The sequence below is a fragment of the Cygnus olor genome, chromosome 3 (assembly GCF_009769625.2).
Source record: "Cygnus olor isolate bCygOlo1 chromosome 3, bCygOlo1.pri.v2, whole genome shotgun sequence".
NCBI classification, from domain to species: domain Eukaryota; kingdom Metazoa; phylum Chordata; class Aves; order Anseriformes; family Anatidae; genus Cygnus; species Cygnus olor.
The window spans coordinates 94,143,879-94,157,325 of record NC_049171.1 but is presented as its reverse complement, the minus strand read 5'-3'; the positions used below and the strand labels follow the sequence as shown (position 1 = coordinate 94,157,325).

The 13,447-nt window shown below is 34.9% G+C and overlaps 1 protein-coding gene across 2 annotated transcripts in view; it reads right to left on the bottom strand.

Moving 5' to 3' along the window:
• The window catches only part of LRPPRC (leucine rich pentatricopeptide repeat containing), a 93,184-nt gene that overhangs the window by 60,313 nt on the left and 19,424 nt on the right, over positions 1 to 13,447 (bottom strand). For both annotated transcript variants that reach the window (XM_040551081.1, XM_040551080.1), the window contains exons 12-15: positions 7,048 to 7,166; positions 6,418 to 6,511; positions 3,179 to 3,248; positions 221 to 248 (exon numbers count right to left, since the gene is read on the bottom strand). In XM_040551081.1, the coding sequence (XP_040407015.1) occupies positions 221 to 248; positions 3,179 to 3,248; positions 6,418 to 6,511; positions 7,048 to 7,166 (311 nt within the window). The remainder of the gene's footprint in view (positions 1 to 220; positions 249 to 3,178; positions 3,249 to 6,417; positions 6,512 to 7,047; positions 7,167 to 13,447) is intronic.

Below are 13,447 nucleotides of genomic sequence, written 5' to 3'. Positions count from 1 at the left end.
GAATAAAGAAATCAGAAAAAATAAAACATTTGATTTTTACAACTGCACTTATCAAATATGAAATCTCAATTTCATATAGTTGTATGATCTGCTACTGACAAATGTCTTGTTCTAATTAATGAGTTCTACAATTAGCAGGCTCAGAATTCAGATTTACATTATTTTATCATAAGCATGCAGAGAAATTGATTTTATTTACAGCATCACTATCTCCACTTACCTTGCTCCAAAGCTGTACATCATTTGAGCTGAAGAGGGCAGCAAAGGATAAAAAATTAATAGGAACAAAATGATTTTACTCTGGTCTCTTGTGTGTTTGTTTGTTTTTTTTTTTTAAACCCACAAACTATATTAACACTGAGGATCCTGTTATTTAAAACAAATTATTAAAACTCAGTAATTCCAACATACTGTTTAAACCTATCTGGTACAGAATAAGTTTTGTACTTTTTATTATACTGAACTCTGTTTCTAGTAAACATCCTAAAATAATGCAGCACTCCTACTAGGTAACTAGAAATAATATATTTTAATTTTTTTTTTAATCTAATCTTTTAACACGTTCTAATTGTACATTTTAAATTTTATACTGCAGTCTAATATTTCAAGAAAATAAGCTTCAAGCAAAGAATTCACACTACATAGAAAACCACATACAGAATTTAGAATAAAAATTTAGACTTCTATGCATTAAAATTAAAATTTTAATATAGATGGACAACTACAGGTACCTATAAATGCATTTGTAACGAAGAATAAATAAATCAAATATCTCACTTAAGCTACAATGTTTATTGCAGATAAATAGGTAATATATTAAGCACAAACTGAAAACGAAAGAATTCTCCTTTCTCCATTGATGTTCTACAGAACTGAGAGCACTTCTGCACATCATCAGGTTACAACCAAAGACCAAATGTTAACCAGTTCACTGAAGTATAAAAAAAAACTGACGTATTCCTGTTATTTACAGGACATCACAGTTCTATCTAAAGGCTGCAACATCTCAATATCTATAAAGCAGCATTAATCTACACAAAGCTAAGAAAACAAAAATCAAAAGCTTTCGACCTTACTTTATCTTCCTATAATTCTTGTAAGGGGAAAATAAGATGTCAGTCTGAACGGCTGCAGTGGAACTTCAAAGCATTTACAGAAGTTTAGGATTCTATTTTACTTAGGAGGTTCAAGCCTAGGAACCATTTATTCTTTTTGTGCTACTGCCACAGGTATTTGAAAATGAGTGGAACACAGGTCCACAAAGAGGAAAAAATGCTGTTTGTGAGGTTAGTTCAGCTTTCCTGAGTGAACTCACTCCACCACTGACAGCATGACAATGAACTGCAGATATCAAACGCATCAATTTCCCAAAGTACTTGACTCTAAAATAGTAATGGTAGTTCAGGTAGATAGAATGGGAATACTTTGAAGCAATAACTAGAAAAGAGCAGCTTCAACAGAAATCCATCAGCTAGTATGCTACAGACATTGTTCTTGTGTCCCTCATGTGTCCATACCCTGTGCCAGTCCTAAACTCTGCTCATTTGAACATTTGTGACCAGCATTTTGTCATGAAATTCTCCTGAGTACAGGTTTTTAAAAAATGAATGGTGATAACCAATATTCTCTTCTTCTCTCCTACCATATGTTCAAGCTTCATTTTTAGGCTGTTCTCTCTATTAAGTTTAAAACGGAGAAGGAAACATGACTTGGGCATGCTTTCAGAAACTACAGAAAGGTAAAATTCATGTACAGCCAACCTCATATATAGCTCCTGAAGCCAGGTAACAATAAGAACAAACAGGAAACTAATAAATGCTGCACTTAAAAGTGGCAAGGAGAGTGAACAGTCAGCTGAAGGAAGTCAAAAAATATTTTGTTTGCCCCAGAATTCTGAGTTTTGAGTCCAGATGTTCAATAATTCTTTAAATCACAACAGGAGAAATTGTTCCATTGCCTAGGAGTCTAACTATTTTGCTTACACTGAGTATAAATCTTCAGCAGCTAATTTTTACGATACAAGCTGATAATGCTTTCAATTTGCTGCAAGTCGCATTCTGACCACCTGCACAACTCTCCCGTAGCAGGCTATTTCATGCCAGCATTCCTTGGTGGTGTGCGGAAACATTGGTGTCTTGTTTTCTAGGGCAAGCCCTACTTTAACTGATTATTTCTCTGTACTTGCAGACAGAAAATAAGTATTAACTAAAGTAACAATTTAAACATCTGAAACAGATGCTTCTGGGGCTGAAAAAATATTATCTAAATATTATCTAAAATATTATTGCACATACCCTTTTGAAGTGAAGGTTATCTAGTGCCAGGTTAACAAGCCCAGTTTTAACACTGGTTTTCTTTTTTCTCCTCCTTTTCCCTTCGTAGAGCATGATCGGCTGGACAGAACTTGCTATTTACAAGGTAATTATTTTGACTATATTCATCCCCTGTGTTTTAGTAATACCCAACCTAAACATAGTCACATCACAGCCATTAAAAATTTTTGGTAAATTACTCAGTCAATAAAACCAGCTTTCAGACTCTGGTCCTGAGTAATATTAAGTGACTCCTGTGGTGTAAAGCTACAGAAAAAAAAACTCACATTCCTAAATGTTTGACTGGAGCAAAAAGAGGATGATAAAAGTGCTTGTTAATTCACACATATTTCCATAAGCTTATGACAACCCTGCAAGTAGCATAAAACCCTCTTTTCAAAATGGGACCAAACAGGTCTGAGTATGAAGTCGTGGCAATGTAGCACAATGAAGCTATGAGATACAGTGAAGTGTGCCTGGCTTCTCTTGGTATTTTGTTTTCATTAAGCACCTGTCTACTCTAACGGTTAACAATGATCTGTAGGGAAATCATATTAGCACAGCAGTTTAGCAACATAAAAGTTAGTAAAGATAAAATCCCAAATGTTTCCTACCCGTAGAAGTTTATATACTGTCAAATATCAGATAACAAACAATAATAGCAGTATGCTCAGATAGAGCAGGGGGTAAGGAAACCAGGGAGAGCAGAGAAAAAACAGATTCCTCAGATCTGCTACAGCTGGAATCCTACTTTAAAATTCTCAAACAATGAGTTGGGGACAGGAGGGGAGGGAAGACTGCACAGAATTGTGCTCAACAAGGCAAAAGAGAGGGGAAAAAAAGGGATATTCACATAACAACCTTACCTTTTGAATCCCCTAACGAGGCTGTTTCTAAACTGGTGAATATCAACAGAAGGTGTGCTTGCTGAAGACACTGTAAATGAAAGCAATGTTTCTAAATAGTCATTCAAAAAAAGCCCTGAACTCCAATGAGTCAGTTGGTCACATAAATGGGGACTGAGTAGATGAACTATTTTGTTTATTTAATAAACACTGACAAACATTTGTAAAATCAAAATTTCAAATACCATGCTATTTGAAAAAGTCCTGGCTTTTATCAGCTCTACATCTGCTTCTTTTCCAAAGAGATTAAATATTCCAAGAGATTTTTGCCTCTTCACTACCTTTAATGCCAGTTAATGTATATATATTTATTTATTACAAATTAGCAATAGAAATAAGCATCCCTGCAAAACAGTAACAAGACCAAATAAAATACTCCGTTGCAAAAAGCAAAAGAAAAAAATACAACGCTAACGAAGAAAACTTGAGACATTGGTACTGAAACAACAACAACAAAAAATACACCACAGACAAACAGTTTACCAGGATGTTTCAAACTGAATACCTGCCTTAAAATAGGCTTAATGTAAATCCTACTGCTTTTTACCATGAGACTGTAAACATTTCTTTCTGCTGGTGTAAACTGCCTAACAAGAAGCAAGAAGTAGTTTTATCTAAAGCACTATCCACTAAATTAAGTTAAATGTAAGGGGAGAAAAAGACACCTTTGAATAACCATGAGCTGTAATAATTAACATGTAGAATTGTTATAATATTGGATGAACACAAAGATAACTAAAATAATTTTAACTTAAATGACCTGAGAGGTCATTTACCGTTATACCTATATACTCATCTTTAAACTTTTTCTTTGCTAGATATTGGAAATAATTCTACCTTCTTCCTCTAAAATTGCTTTCTCTCATTCCAGTGTCATAGTACAGCTGGAAAAACAAACAACAACAACAAAAACAGAAAAAACAACAGTAGTAGGTAAATTTATGTCCTGTATGAAGCTATCTTAATTTGACTTCACTATCACAACACACCTAAACCCTCTGAAAACCTGAATGCACTGGGTCCCATCAGCAAAGGCTGTAATACAGTAGGTAGATTGTAGAGGAGAACCAAAATAAAAACACCAGCTCTGTGTGAAGCTGCAAAATAAAAGGCAGGAACAACATACTAAAACTACACCTTAGTCTAAGCGTAGGCGTTTAGAAAACTAAGTTTTAAATGTTTAAATGTTTATTTTAGTTGGAAAATCTCAGGTGAAGTTGGTTTTCATGCAACCCTTAATACAAACCCTCCTCCGCTGGTTTATGAAACTTTTTGCTCATAAAAAGACGAGCAGAAAGCATCTTAGTATGCTCAGCTGCTGCTGACAATCGGCAACCTGGTTTCCTTAGCAACAAACAAGTCTGAGAAAATCAAGAGGCTGACAATGAAGTGGAATGGAATGGCATGATAAAGGGGAAAAGCAGCTCTCATGTAAGCCGCCTTATGCGCTCAGATTCCTCAGCTGATGCTTCTTAGTTTTCATCTTGTCAGGAGCAGAAATCTATACGTTATAAGGTATGAGAAGCTGAATCAATACACCTAGATAGCAACCAGCACTCATACCCAGCCTTCACCTCCCCTAACTACATTGATGAGACAATCTTGAACTATTTTCCATACTGCATCTATTTTTCCCTCTTTGTAATACTGCAGAAGAAGCCAATCCAAAAAAAAAAAATCAGCTACTTAATATCTTTGCCTTATCATTTCCTAGGTGCTAATTAGATTTACTAGCATTCATTTCAGCTTGGTAAACTATTTACCGGAGTACCTTCCTTTAAAGCTCAAGTTCAAAAGAAATTTTGTATGATTTTATGAATTATTAACGCTAGGCTTTGTAAAAAGAAATACCACTACAAGATTTAAATTCAAGACACAGACAACAGCTAAGCAATACACTATGTGAGAATAATTTCATGACAGTAAAACAAAATGCAGCATGTTACATATGTGCCGGATCACATATATTTACCTTATACCAGGTAAAAACACATTTGTGCCTTTAAACACAACGAAAAATTACTAATTTACTTAACCAAAATGAGTGTGCAGGGATGGGAGGATATAATTTTTCAAGTAGGCAAAAACATACCAAATCCTACTTCACTTTTCAGAAAAAAAATTATTGCTAATAAATAGCTAGCCTTTCAAAAAAGTATTCAAAGCTGTTTCAAGTACTACTTTTACATGGTTAAGATTTCTGTTGTAATAAGAACTAACAAAAGTAATGGCAGAATGTAAGGTGAATCTTAAAAGATTCACTTAATTGATAAATCTTCATTACAACAATTAATAAATCACTAATACCTACTCATTTAATTTTCTCCTTTTCACTTGTATTATATACTGAAATACAAAAACGTGATTTAAGCTTTTATACAGACTCTGTTTTCAAGTTTAATATTAAAAATCCGCTTCTTACTGTAACTTTTTCCATCTTCAGATGAACAGAGGACTACTCTGTTTTAGTGTAAGCTTACAGTTAACATTAGTTTCTTTCCAAGCCTCAGCACAGCTTCACGGGGTCACAGCATAGTATCTTTTTGTATTAGCTAAATAAGTCAGTGACTGCTTTAACTTTTCCCTCAGTCTTACACAAACAAAACTGTTGTTTAAAAAGAGAACTTTTTGTATCAGATTTAGTCCAAGATTAAGGGGTTTTATTACGGACTCAGTATAGTAGGCAAATAACTTCATGACCTAATTACCCTGTCAAATTCATACCCAACTTCCAGACTCAGGTTAATGCCAATGGCAGTCAGTTATTTAAAGCTGATTCATTCATAAATTATTCTGCAGTACTTCTGAGCAGTGCTGTTAAACTAGCATCCCATTGTAATTGATGCCACAAACAGAAAACAAGAACAATCTCTGCACCAGAGCCTTAACAGTTGTTGTCCATGCCCATTGCTTCCTTAAGCACTCCTAGAATATGTGGGGTTCACAAGCATATCACAAACACAGCTTTGCTAAATATCATATGTCATGTTATGGCCAGTCTCAATCCTAAAAATCAATTTAACCACGTTGTCCAGAACTAGTGGTTTCAAGTCTGACATCTTGTCATAGAGAACCTCACATAACGAAAGCTTTGCGCAAATTTCCCACATACCTTTGTGCACATAAATCCCTTCACCTACAACCAACCTATCAGCACTACCACTGAGTATATAGTAACATGCAACATGAAATACACTTACACAAAGAAAGAACATTTTTCAGTCTTCCATGTGCTGCTTCATGTCTAATTTGTGCTACATGGAGTCCAACACTTTCAAACAGGCAGTTATTTTCCTACAGAAAAAAAAATAGTAAAAAAAACATTTTAAGTACACACAATGAGCCTTTCTGACACTTGTATTTTTAAACTCTTCCTTCCCAAAGGACCTTGTCATTCTTGTATTGGTAGCTGTTGAGAACCTAGAAAAGTGCTCTACAAGAGGTCTACATGGCTAGTTAGATACGCTAGAACAGTACAATTGTTTTAATCTGCGATTCTGAATTCTTCATTAAACAAAACTGCACTGGAAACAAATATTACTGATAAAAAAAAGAATGTAATTCATGTATTTATTCTGACTTCGAGAAACAGCAAGCTAGTAAAACTCAAGGAAAATATTTTGGTTAACTCTGAAACAGAAAGAAAAGATGGCAGAAGAAAGACATTATAAACAAATCACCCATATAACAACTGCTTCAAAAGTATTTTCAATATACTAAACAGACTTGATCATACACATTCACGTTTAGAGCACTACTAGTATCCGAATCTCTCACAGAGAAACAAGTGTTGCAGTGATCATTTTTATGAATTTTAAATGTAAACTCACCTTCATCTGGGCACAGGCAGTTTTGCAATCAGCAAAATTTTTAAAAACATAGTCAGTGTATGTTTCTGCATCGATTTCCACCCCCAACTCATGCATCACTTTGAGGATCTCAAAGATACCTATCAAAACAGAATTGATAAAGCTGAGCATTGCAGAAAAATGAGAATTTGAGAAACACACAAAAATAAACGTTGCTTTTCAAAATCAGACTTGTCTCTTCAGTTTCCTTTCTTGAAACTACCATGAAAAAAAAATGCATTTTTATCTGAGGTGTTAATAAAGTTCATAACTGTGAAGCTTGAAATTGAGTTACTAAACTTCCTGTTGCATGATGCACTATCAAAATCAAGAAAGTCTTCATTAGCTTGGAAATTGTTAGTACACAGTTATTTTCTAACAGTGAAAATATAACAGTTACTATTAGTTATATTTGCAAAACATCTTTTGAAGCTATATATTAGAACGTCCATATTACTGTGCATAAAAAAGACCCGAAATTTAGCGTAACGAATATAATGAATTTCGAGACAAAATCAACATTCTTAGCTTTGTTCCCAACATCCAATCCCAATTAGTAAGGCAAGCTTTCAAGATTTGTTTCTAGATTTGTTCAAAGCAAACAACATTTTCATAAACAAATGGGTTTGTGTTAACTCTCTGTATTAATGCATCAGCCTCAAACAGGAAATCAGAGAAAGGCTAGAGTCTCCCAAGCCCCCATGAAACTACATTACAACTTTTACAACGTTTCGGATCAATTCACACACGTATTGCTACTGTAGAGAACCATCTGAAGACAATGATACCCAATCTTACTGGAGCTTAACAATGAGAGCATAGAGTTTTAGAGTACGTTTCATGCTTTTTAATTGTTCACACTCTTTTGATTTGCAGAAACTTCTTACAATAACCCTAGCTAGCAAACTCTGAACCCCTGTCAAAATCAATACAGGTATTATCATTTTTTGCTGGTCTAAAAATGACTTGTCAGTTGCTGCAGGACACCAGTTCCAAATAGCATATGTTTTTTTCAACTTGCATTTCATACTTATTACTTTAAAAATGCAAAGTTTCCCAAAGTCCCTGTCTTTGCCCTGGAGTGCCACCTATGGAAAAGTGACACTTCCATGAATATTTTATGCAGTGCACTATGGTGCAAATAATCAAATGTGAATTCCCTTTGAGCACTTGCAAATACATGCAGGCAAGTCACACTAGATTAAAATCGCATCATCTGTTCGAGTTTGCCTTAAACAAAACTCTGATTTTGGCCCAGAATCTGTGAGAATATGAATAAAGAATTAATTACGGTAAGTCTTTCCTGATACCTTTCAAATTTTAACAGCTAGTCTCTATTTCACGTTTTCAACTTCTCAGCAAATGATTAAGCGCTCGTGTTGAAACCTTTTACCAAATAACTGAGTTCGAGTCTTCATCACTAAGGTACAATTTGAAGACTACAAGGTATCTAACACAGTGAATAAGGTGTGGTGAACTCAGGAGATTTAGATCTAGATACTTAACTCTATACCTAGAACGGAGCAGACATCTGCTTTGTTAAGCATAGCCATTCCAAAATACCCATTTGTCACAGAAAAGTTACATGGCCTGGCACAACTCCTCAGTAGGTAGGTGCACGTATGAAGGTTAGGACACCAGCAGAAGACTGGGATGTAAATTAAGGAGGTATACCAACAAAACTATTGTATATAGCCTAATTAAGTTGAAAGCACAGCCACACACTTCTTCATACCTACAACAGCTGATGTGGAGGGTTTTTTGGAATAGATTGATGAAAATCAACACAGAACCCTACAATTTCACATAGATTTCCTACCTCATGGAGAGGAAGAACTACTTTATTACTGCATAAATATCTTCTGCAACATAAAGCAGTGAAACATTCCCACTTCTATCATAATACTACAATATCATCAAATGGATGGAAGAGTAAAGGTTTGAGCATTATTATATGTTGACTTTCTAGATATCATTTTCACCTCATAACAGTACTGGAAAACACACTGATGTGTTCTCTCTCTCCCAGCTATCAAAGATCAGACTAGAAAGGACAGAAGTGCAATCACATTTAGCTAGAACACCGGTCTCCAGACTTTTCTGAGAATGCACTCTCCCCCACTTATGTGTATTTACTTACAAACTGCATATATGTATTACTATACTAGTATATTATGTACATTACAAAACATACACAAAAACAAAGTAAAAAAATGAGGAAAATGAAATAAAAACTAGTTTAAAAATAATTATTTCTTTATCAACTGTACACCCATACCTCAATGGATTGTTTTGTGGATCCCGTTTTGGGTTCTAGAAAACTGGGTGTGACCAAAAAACACACAAAGATACCAAAAAAAAATCACAATCAAATAGTCTTCTAAAAAGACTCTGAGAATAAAAGGATTACTAAGAGAAAGAATGCATTATTTTTTTTTACTAAGGATTAGTCCCTGGGGACCATACAATAGTTCATTCAAAAGGTCTGCATGAGACAATGTATTTAAAAATATTTATTTTGCAATTGTCTAAATCCTGAAATTATCCAGAATTCTTGGTGTTGTTGGTAGCAGCATTCTTCTGCATTTGAGGAAAAAATCATTAGAGTAATATGAAATGCAGCATATCCACAAAGTCTTAAAATTTCTATTCATGGCATAAAAAATCAAAATTTGATGGAGTCCTGTTTTCATAAATGCACAATAGTTCCTTGCACCCATAAGGGCTCACAGAAAGTTTTTTCAGTCACCTCCCTGCTTGATCAAGAAGAGAGTTTTGAGATGATGGGCTGAGGTATGTACAGATTCCAGGAGTTGAACAGCCAAAATTATGTAACTGAATTATAAGAAGACAGAAATAGGGAACAAAACACAGCCTAACGCTTCCGTTCTCCTTTTTTTTGTCAGCACTGGAAACAGCATTGGAACGCCCCAGCGGAAGTAGAAAAGCATCTTTCCTGCCTCAAATAAGTATATCCAAACACCAAGACATACAATAAGAGATTAATCACAGGATGATCATAATATTCCTGTGATAGAGCAGAGCAACTGACTGCTTCTTAAGGAGAGAAAAGAGAGGCTCACATTTCAGACCCCCTTTCATTTAAGTTTCTCATAAGTAGCACCTTATATCTAATATGGTCCCACCAGAACAGGGGGAATTTAATTTCTAAGGCAGCTACGTACAGTTCAACATGTGAAAGTACAGCATAATTGTGCTTACAGCAATTCTCTAAACAAATAAGAAACTTGTAAAGTGAGGATGTGTACAGGAAAACAACGTAATATTTAAGTATTTTTGCTGTGCTGTTAATCTGAGATGCACTCCAAAGTTCTTAGCTGGAGAGGCCTGTCTACAAAACATGACCTCAAGCAATTACTTTGGGAAACCACCACTCATTGCTCTCAGTGGACGTAGACATTTATTTCCTTTTTCATCCAACTTTTTTTCCTGGGGCAAAGTAAAAATTGAATTATCATTCACAAGCCATGCTTTGTGTATAAAACCACAACAGTTTAATAGAAAACAAAATTAAAATACACTATTGACTTTTTAAAACTGTCTTCAAAAATAACCGAAGTGATTCTACAAATATGAAGGGGGGCAATATGTTCAGTTACCAGCATAAGCCAAACATTTCTGCTTAAGTATGTTATGCTCTCATGTTACTATGATCTGATAATAAGCTCAATCTCAAAAACCTTTTCTGATCTACTGCATATAGCTCTTTTAAACCCTTTTACATACTCTCCATTGCCAAGCCTAACAGCATTTGTTTAGATAAATACTACAGAAATAAGTAATTATCAAGTTATATATCAAACGCATATAAAAGCGAGCATACTCCACCTGAAATATCTGCCTGTGTAAAATGACTGAAAAGATCTGTTTGCTAGTTCAGAGTGGTTAAGTTCTCTGCGGTACATTTAAAGAATTGCCTTGCTTAGCTTTATTCCTCCTAGCCACCACTTCACTGTTATTTCTTTCACCTTCAGCTGCAAAACACAGAAATTAGGGAACTTTCTTTGATATAGTGTGTCTGGTTTTGTTATAACAAACATTAGATAAATGTGTAATTAAATGTTGCTACTAGTTATATAATTGCTTGGGTCACATTATATGTATTATATTAAGGCGTTTGTACCCTGCAGTTCTAGATATGTTGCTGCTTTTCTTCTGTGTCCTTTAATGATTTAGTCCATTGTCTACCTCCTATCAGATTTTTACCAGTTTTTTTCCCCCCCCCCTTGAAGTTCTTTTCCATTTTCAACCTTACCAATACTGAGATGCAAAATTATACATATTAGGCCAGGCATTGCTACCTTTGTAGATGAAGCAATTATTACCTCCTTTTTGGTATGAGATGTGATGCAGTGTCTGTCTGTATCTTTCTTAGCACAGCCATTATTCTTCACTGCTAGAAAGCACCATTCTGCTCATTTACTGTCTGTTGTCACCTTTAAGTTCTCACTGAAGCATTATTTTCTGCTCTGTTATTTCTATAAAAATTTCAGGGTGTTTTTTTCTCCTCCTATTTACTTTACCTCAACTGTATTGGTTGTGTTTTTAGATAGTGGGTCTCATTCTTTTTTTTTCTTTTTAATTACAATTACATTTCAAAAATGAATGCGAGCTTACACATGGGAAAAAAAACAAGACAATTTGTTTCACTGCAGCAAGAATAATTCCACTGATACTTCACTGCAGAAAAAAATGCTTAGATATCTTCTCACATATTTTAAGAATTGCAAAGTCACTGACCTTTGTAGTTATGTATGGAGTAATAACTTTCACACTTGACGATTCAAACTCAGAGACTAAGTATGAGGTTACAAAAACATGTTTGCAAAGCCACAGTACTATCATACAGCCATACAGTAGTTTATGCATCCAATGCTTTTACAGACAGAAGAAGACAGGCTTTCTAGGGCATGTTAAAGAAAGCCAGAGTTAAGGGCTTCTGCACCAGTTTTATTCTCAATTTGTTTACATGACTTCCAGCAGTAACTCCTAGCCAGAGTACAGTCAATTTCTACAGTAGGAATTGAAATTAAGGAAACTTCTGAACTTGCCAGAGACCTCGATCTGAAACTTGAGTCTCTCTCAACGGTCAGACATAGCTTCAGCTTTGGGAGCTAAGTCTAAATCTAACGCTTTCAGCATCTCTTATAATTGTGTCAGTGAGGTGAAACCTTCGTTGTAGTAACGGACAACCTCTTCTTGTTCAGTAGGCAGCACCCACATATACAGAAGTATGACACAATTTAATTTTACTTATTTGTGGCAATAATGTACTCCAAGTAAGTCACAAATGATCCACCTAAAACCAACACTGAGAGACTTTTAAAATGTTGTAGAACTTTGAAGCACTTGAAAACCTCTAAGAAGATAAACTTGGGTAGTAGTCTAGCAGAACAGATCCTAAAGAGTTAATAAAAACTGAATATTGTTTTCACAAAGGCTTTTTGAAAAAGATTTGAGACATTTTTATAGCCAGAAACAATTAGGGAATACTTGTTTCAGCATTTCTTCCAAACTGGAATGTGACTGTATATTTAAGATAAAATTGCGATATGAAGAGAGTGCTAAAAGCACTTTTTTTTTTTGTTTGTGCATTTTGTTTGTCACCCAGTGTCACACTAACAACTCTGCATCTCATTCTAAAGCACATTATACTGTGAGATAAGATGAAAAAGACAGTTTTTTGTTTCCCCAAGGGGGAAGTACTTCTGTTAAAAGCATCTTTTTACAATACCATTCTTTCTGAATTACCAATAACGCAAACCAAAGAATTAGATACTGTACTCTAAAATTTAATATTTGTTCAATTCTTATTCATAGCCTGTAGACATCCCCATGTGTAACACGGGAAAGCATGCTAAATGCTTAAACCTACTTAAGAACCCAAAAGATTGAGCATTTCTGTCCTTCAATCAGGATGCTGTCAGGTCAGGCTCGCACATTCAGTGACGTAAGTTCTCCTGCAGTTTTTATTATTGTAACTAAACTCACATTTGGCTTATCAGGTACATAATAAGTTGGTTTAAAAAAAGAATTGGATTTGCAGTCCAAGAGAGCTATTGTAACACCACCTTACTATTAAATGCTTCTCTCAGATTTCAGTTTCTTCAAGAGTAAGCTCTTGGAAGTAATGAGGACTGAAAAGAACCACTGAAAGGCAGAAAGAATGCGAAGAGTTAAAAAGATAAACTCTTTTGCTCATCTTTCTATACAAAGGTAAGCCACCTAAATTTGTATCACGATTAAGAAAGAAGGGGGGGGGGGTGTTAAAAAGCCTTTCTGAAGGAAAAAAACGTTTGCAACAAAGACAGAAAAGCAGCAAGGTCCTCATTTATTTTCAAGAGCCTGGTGAATCTTGAAG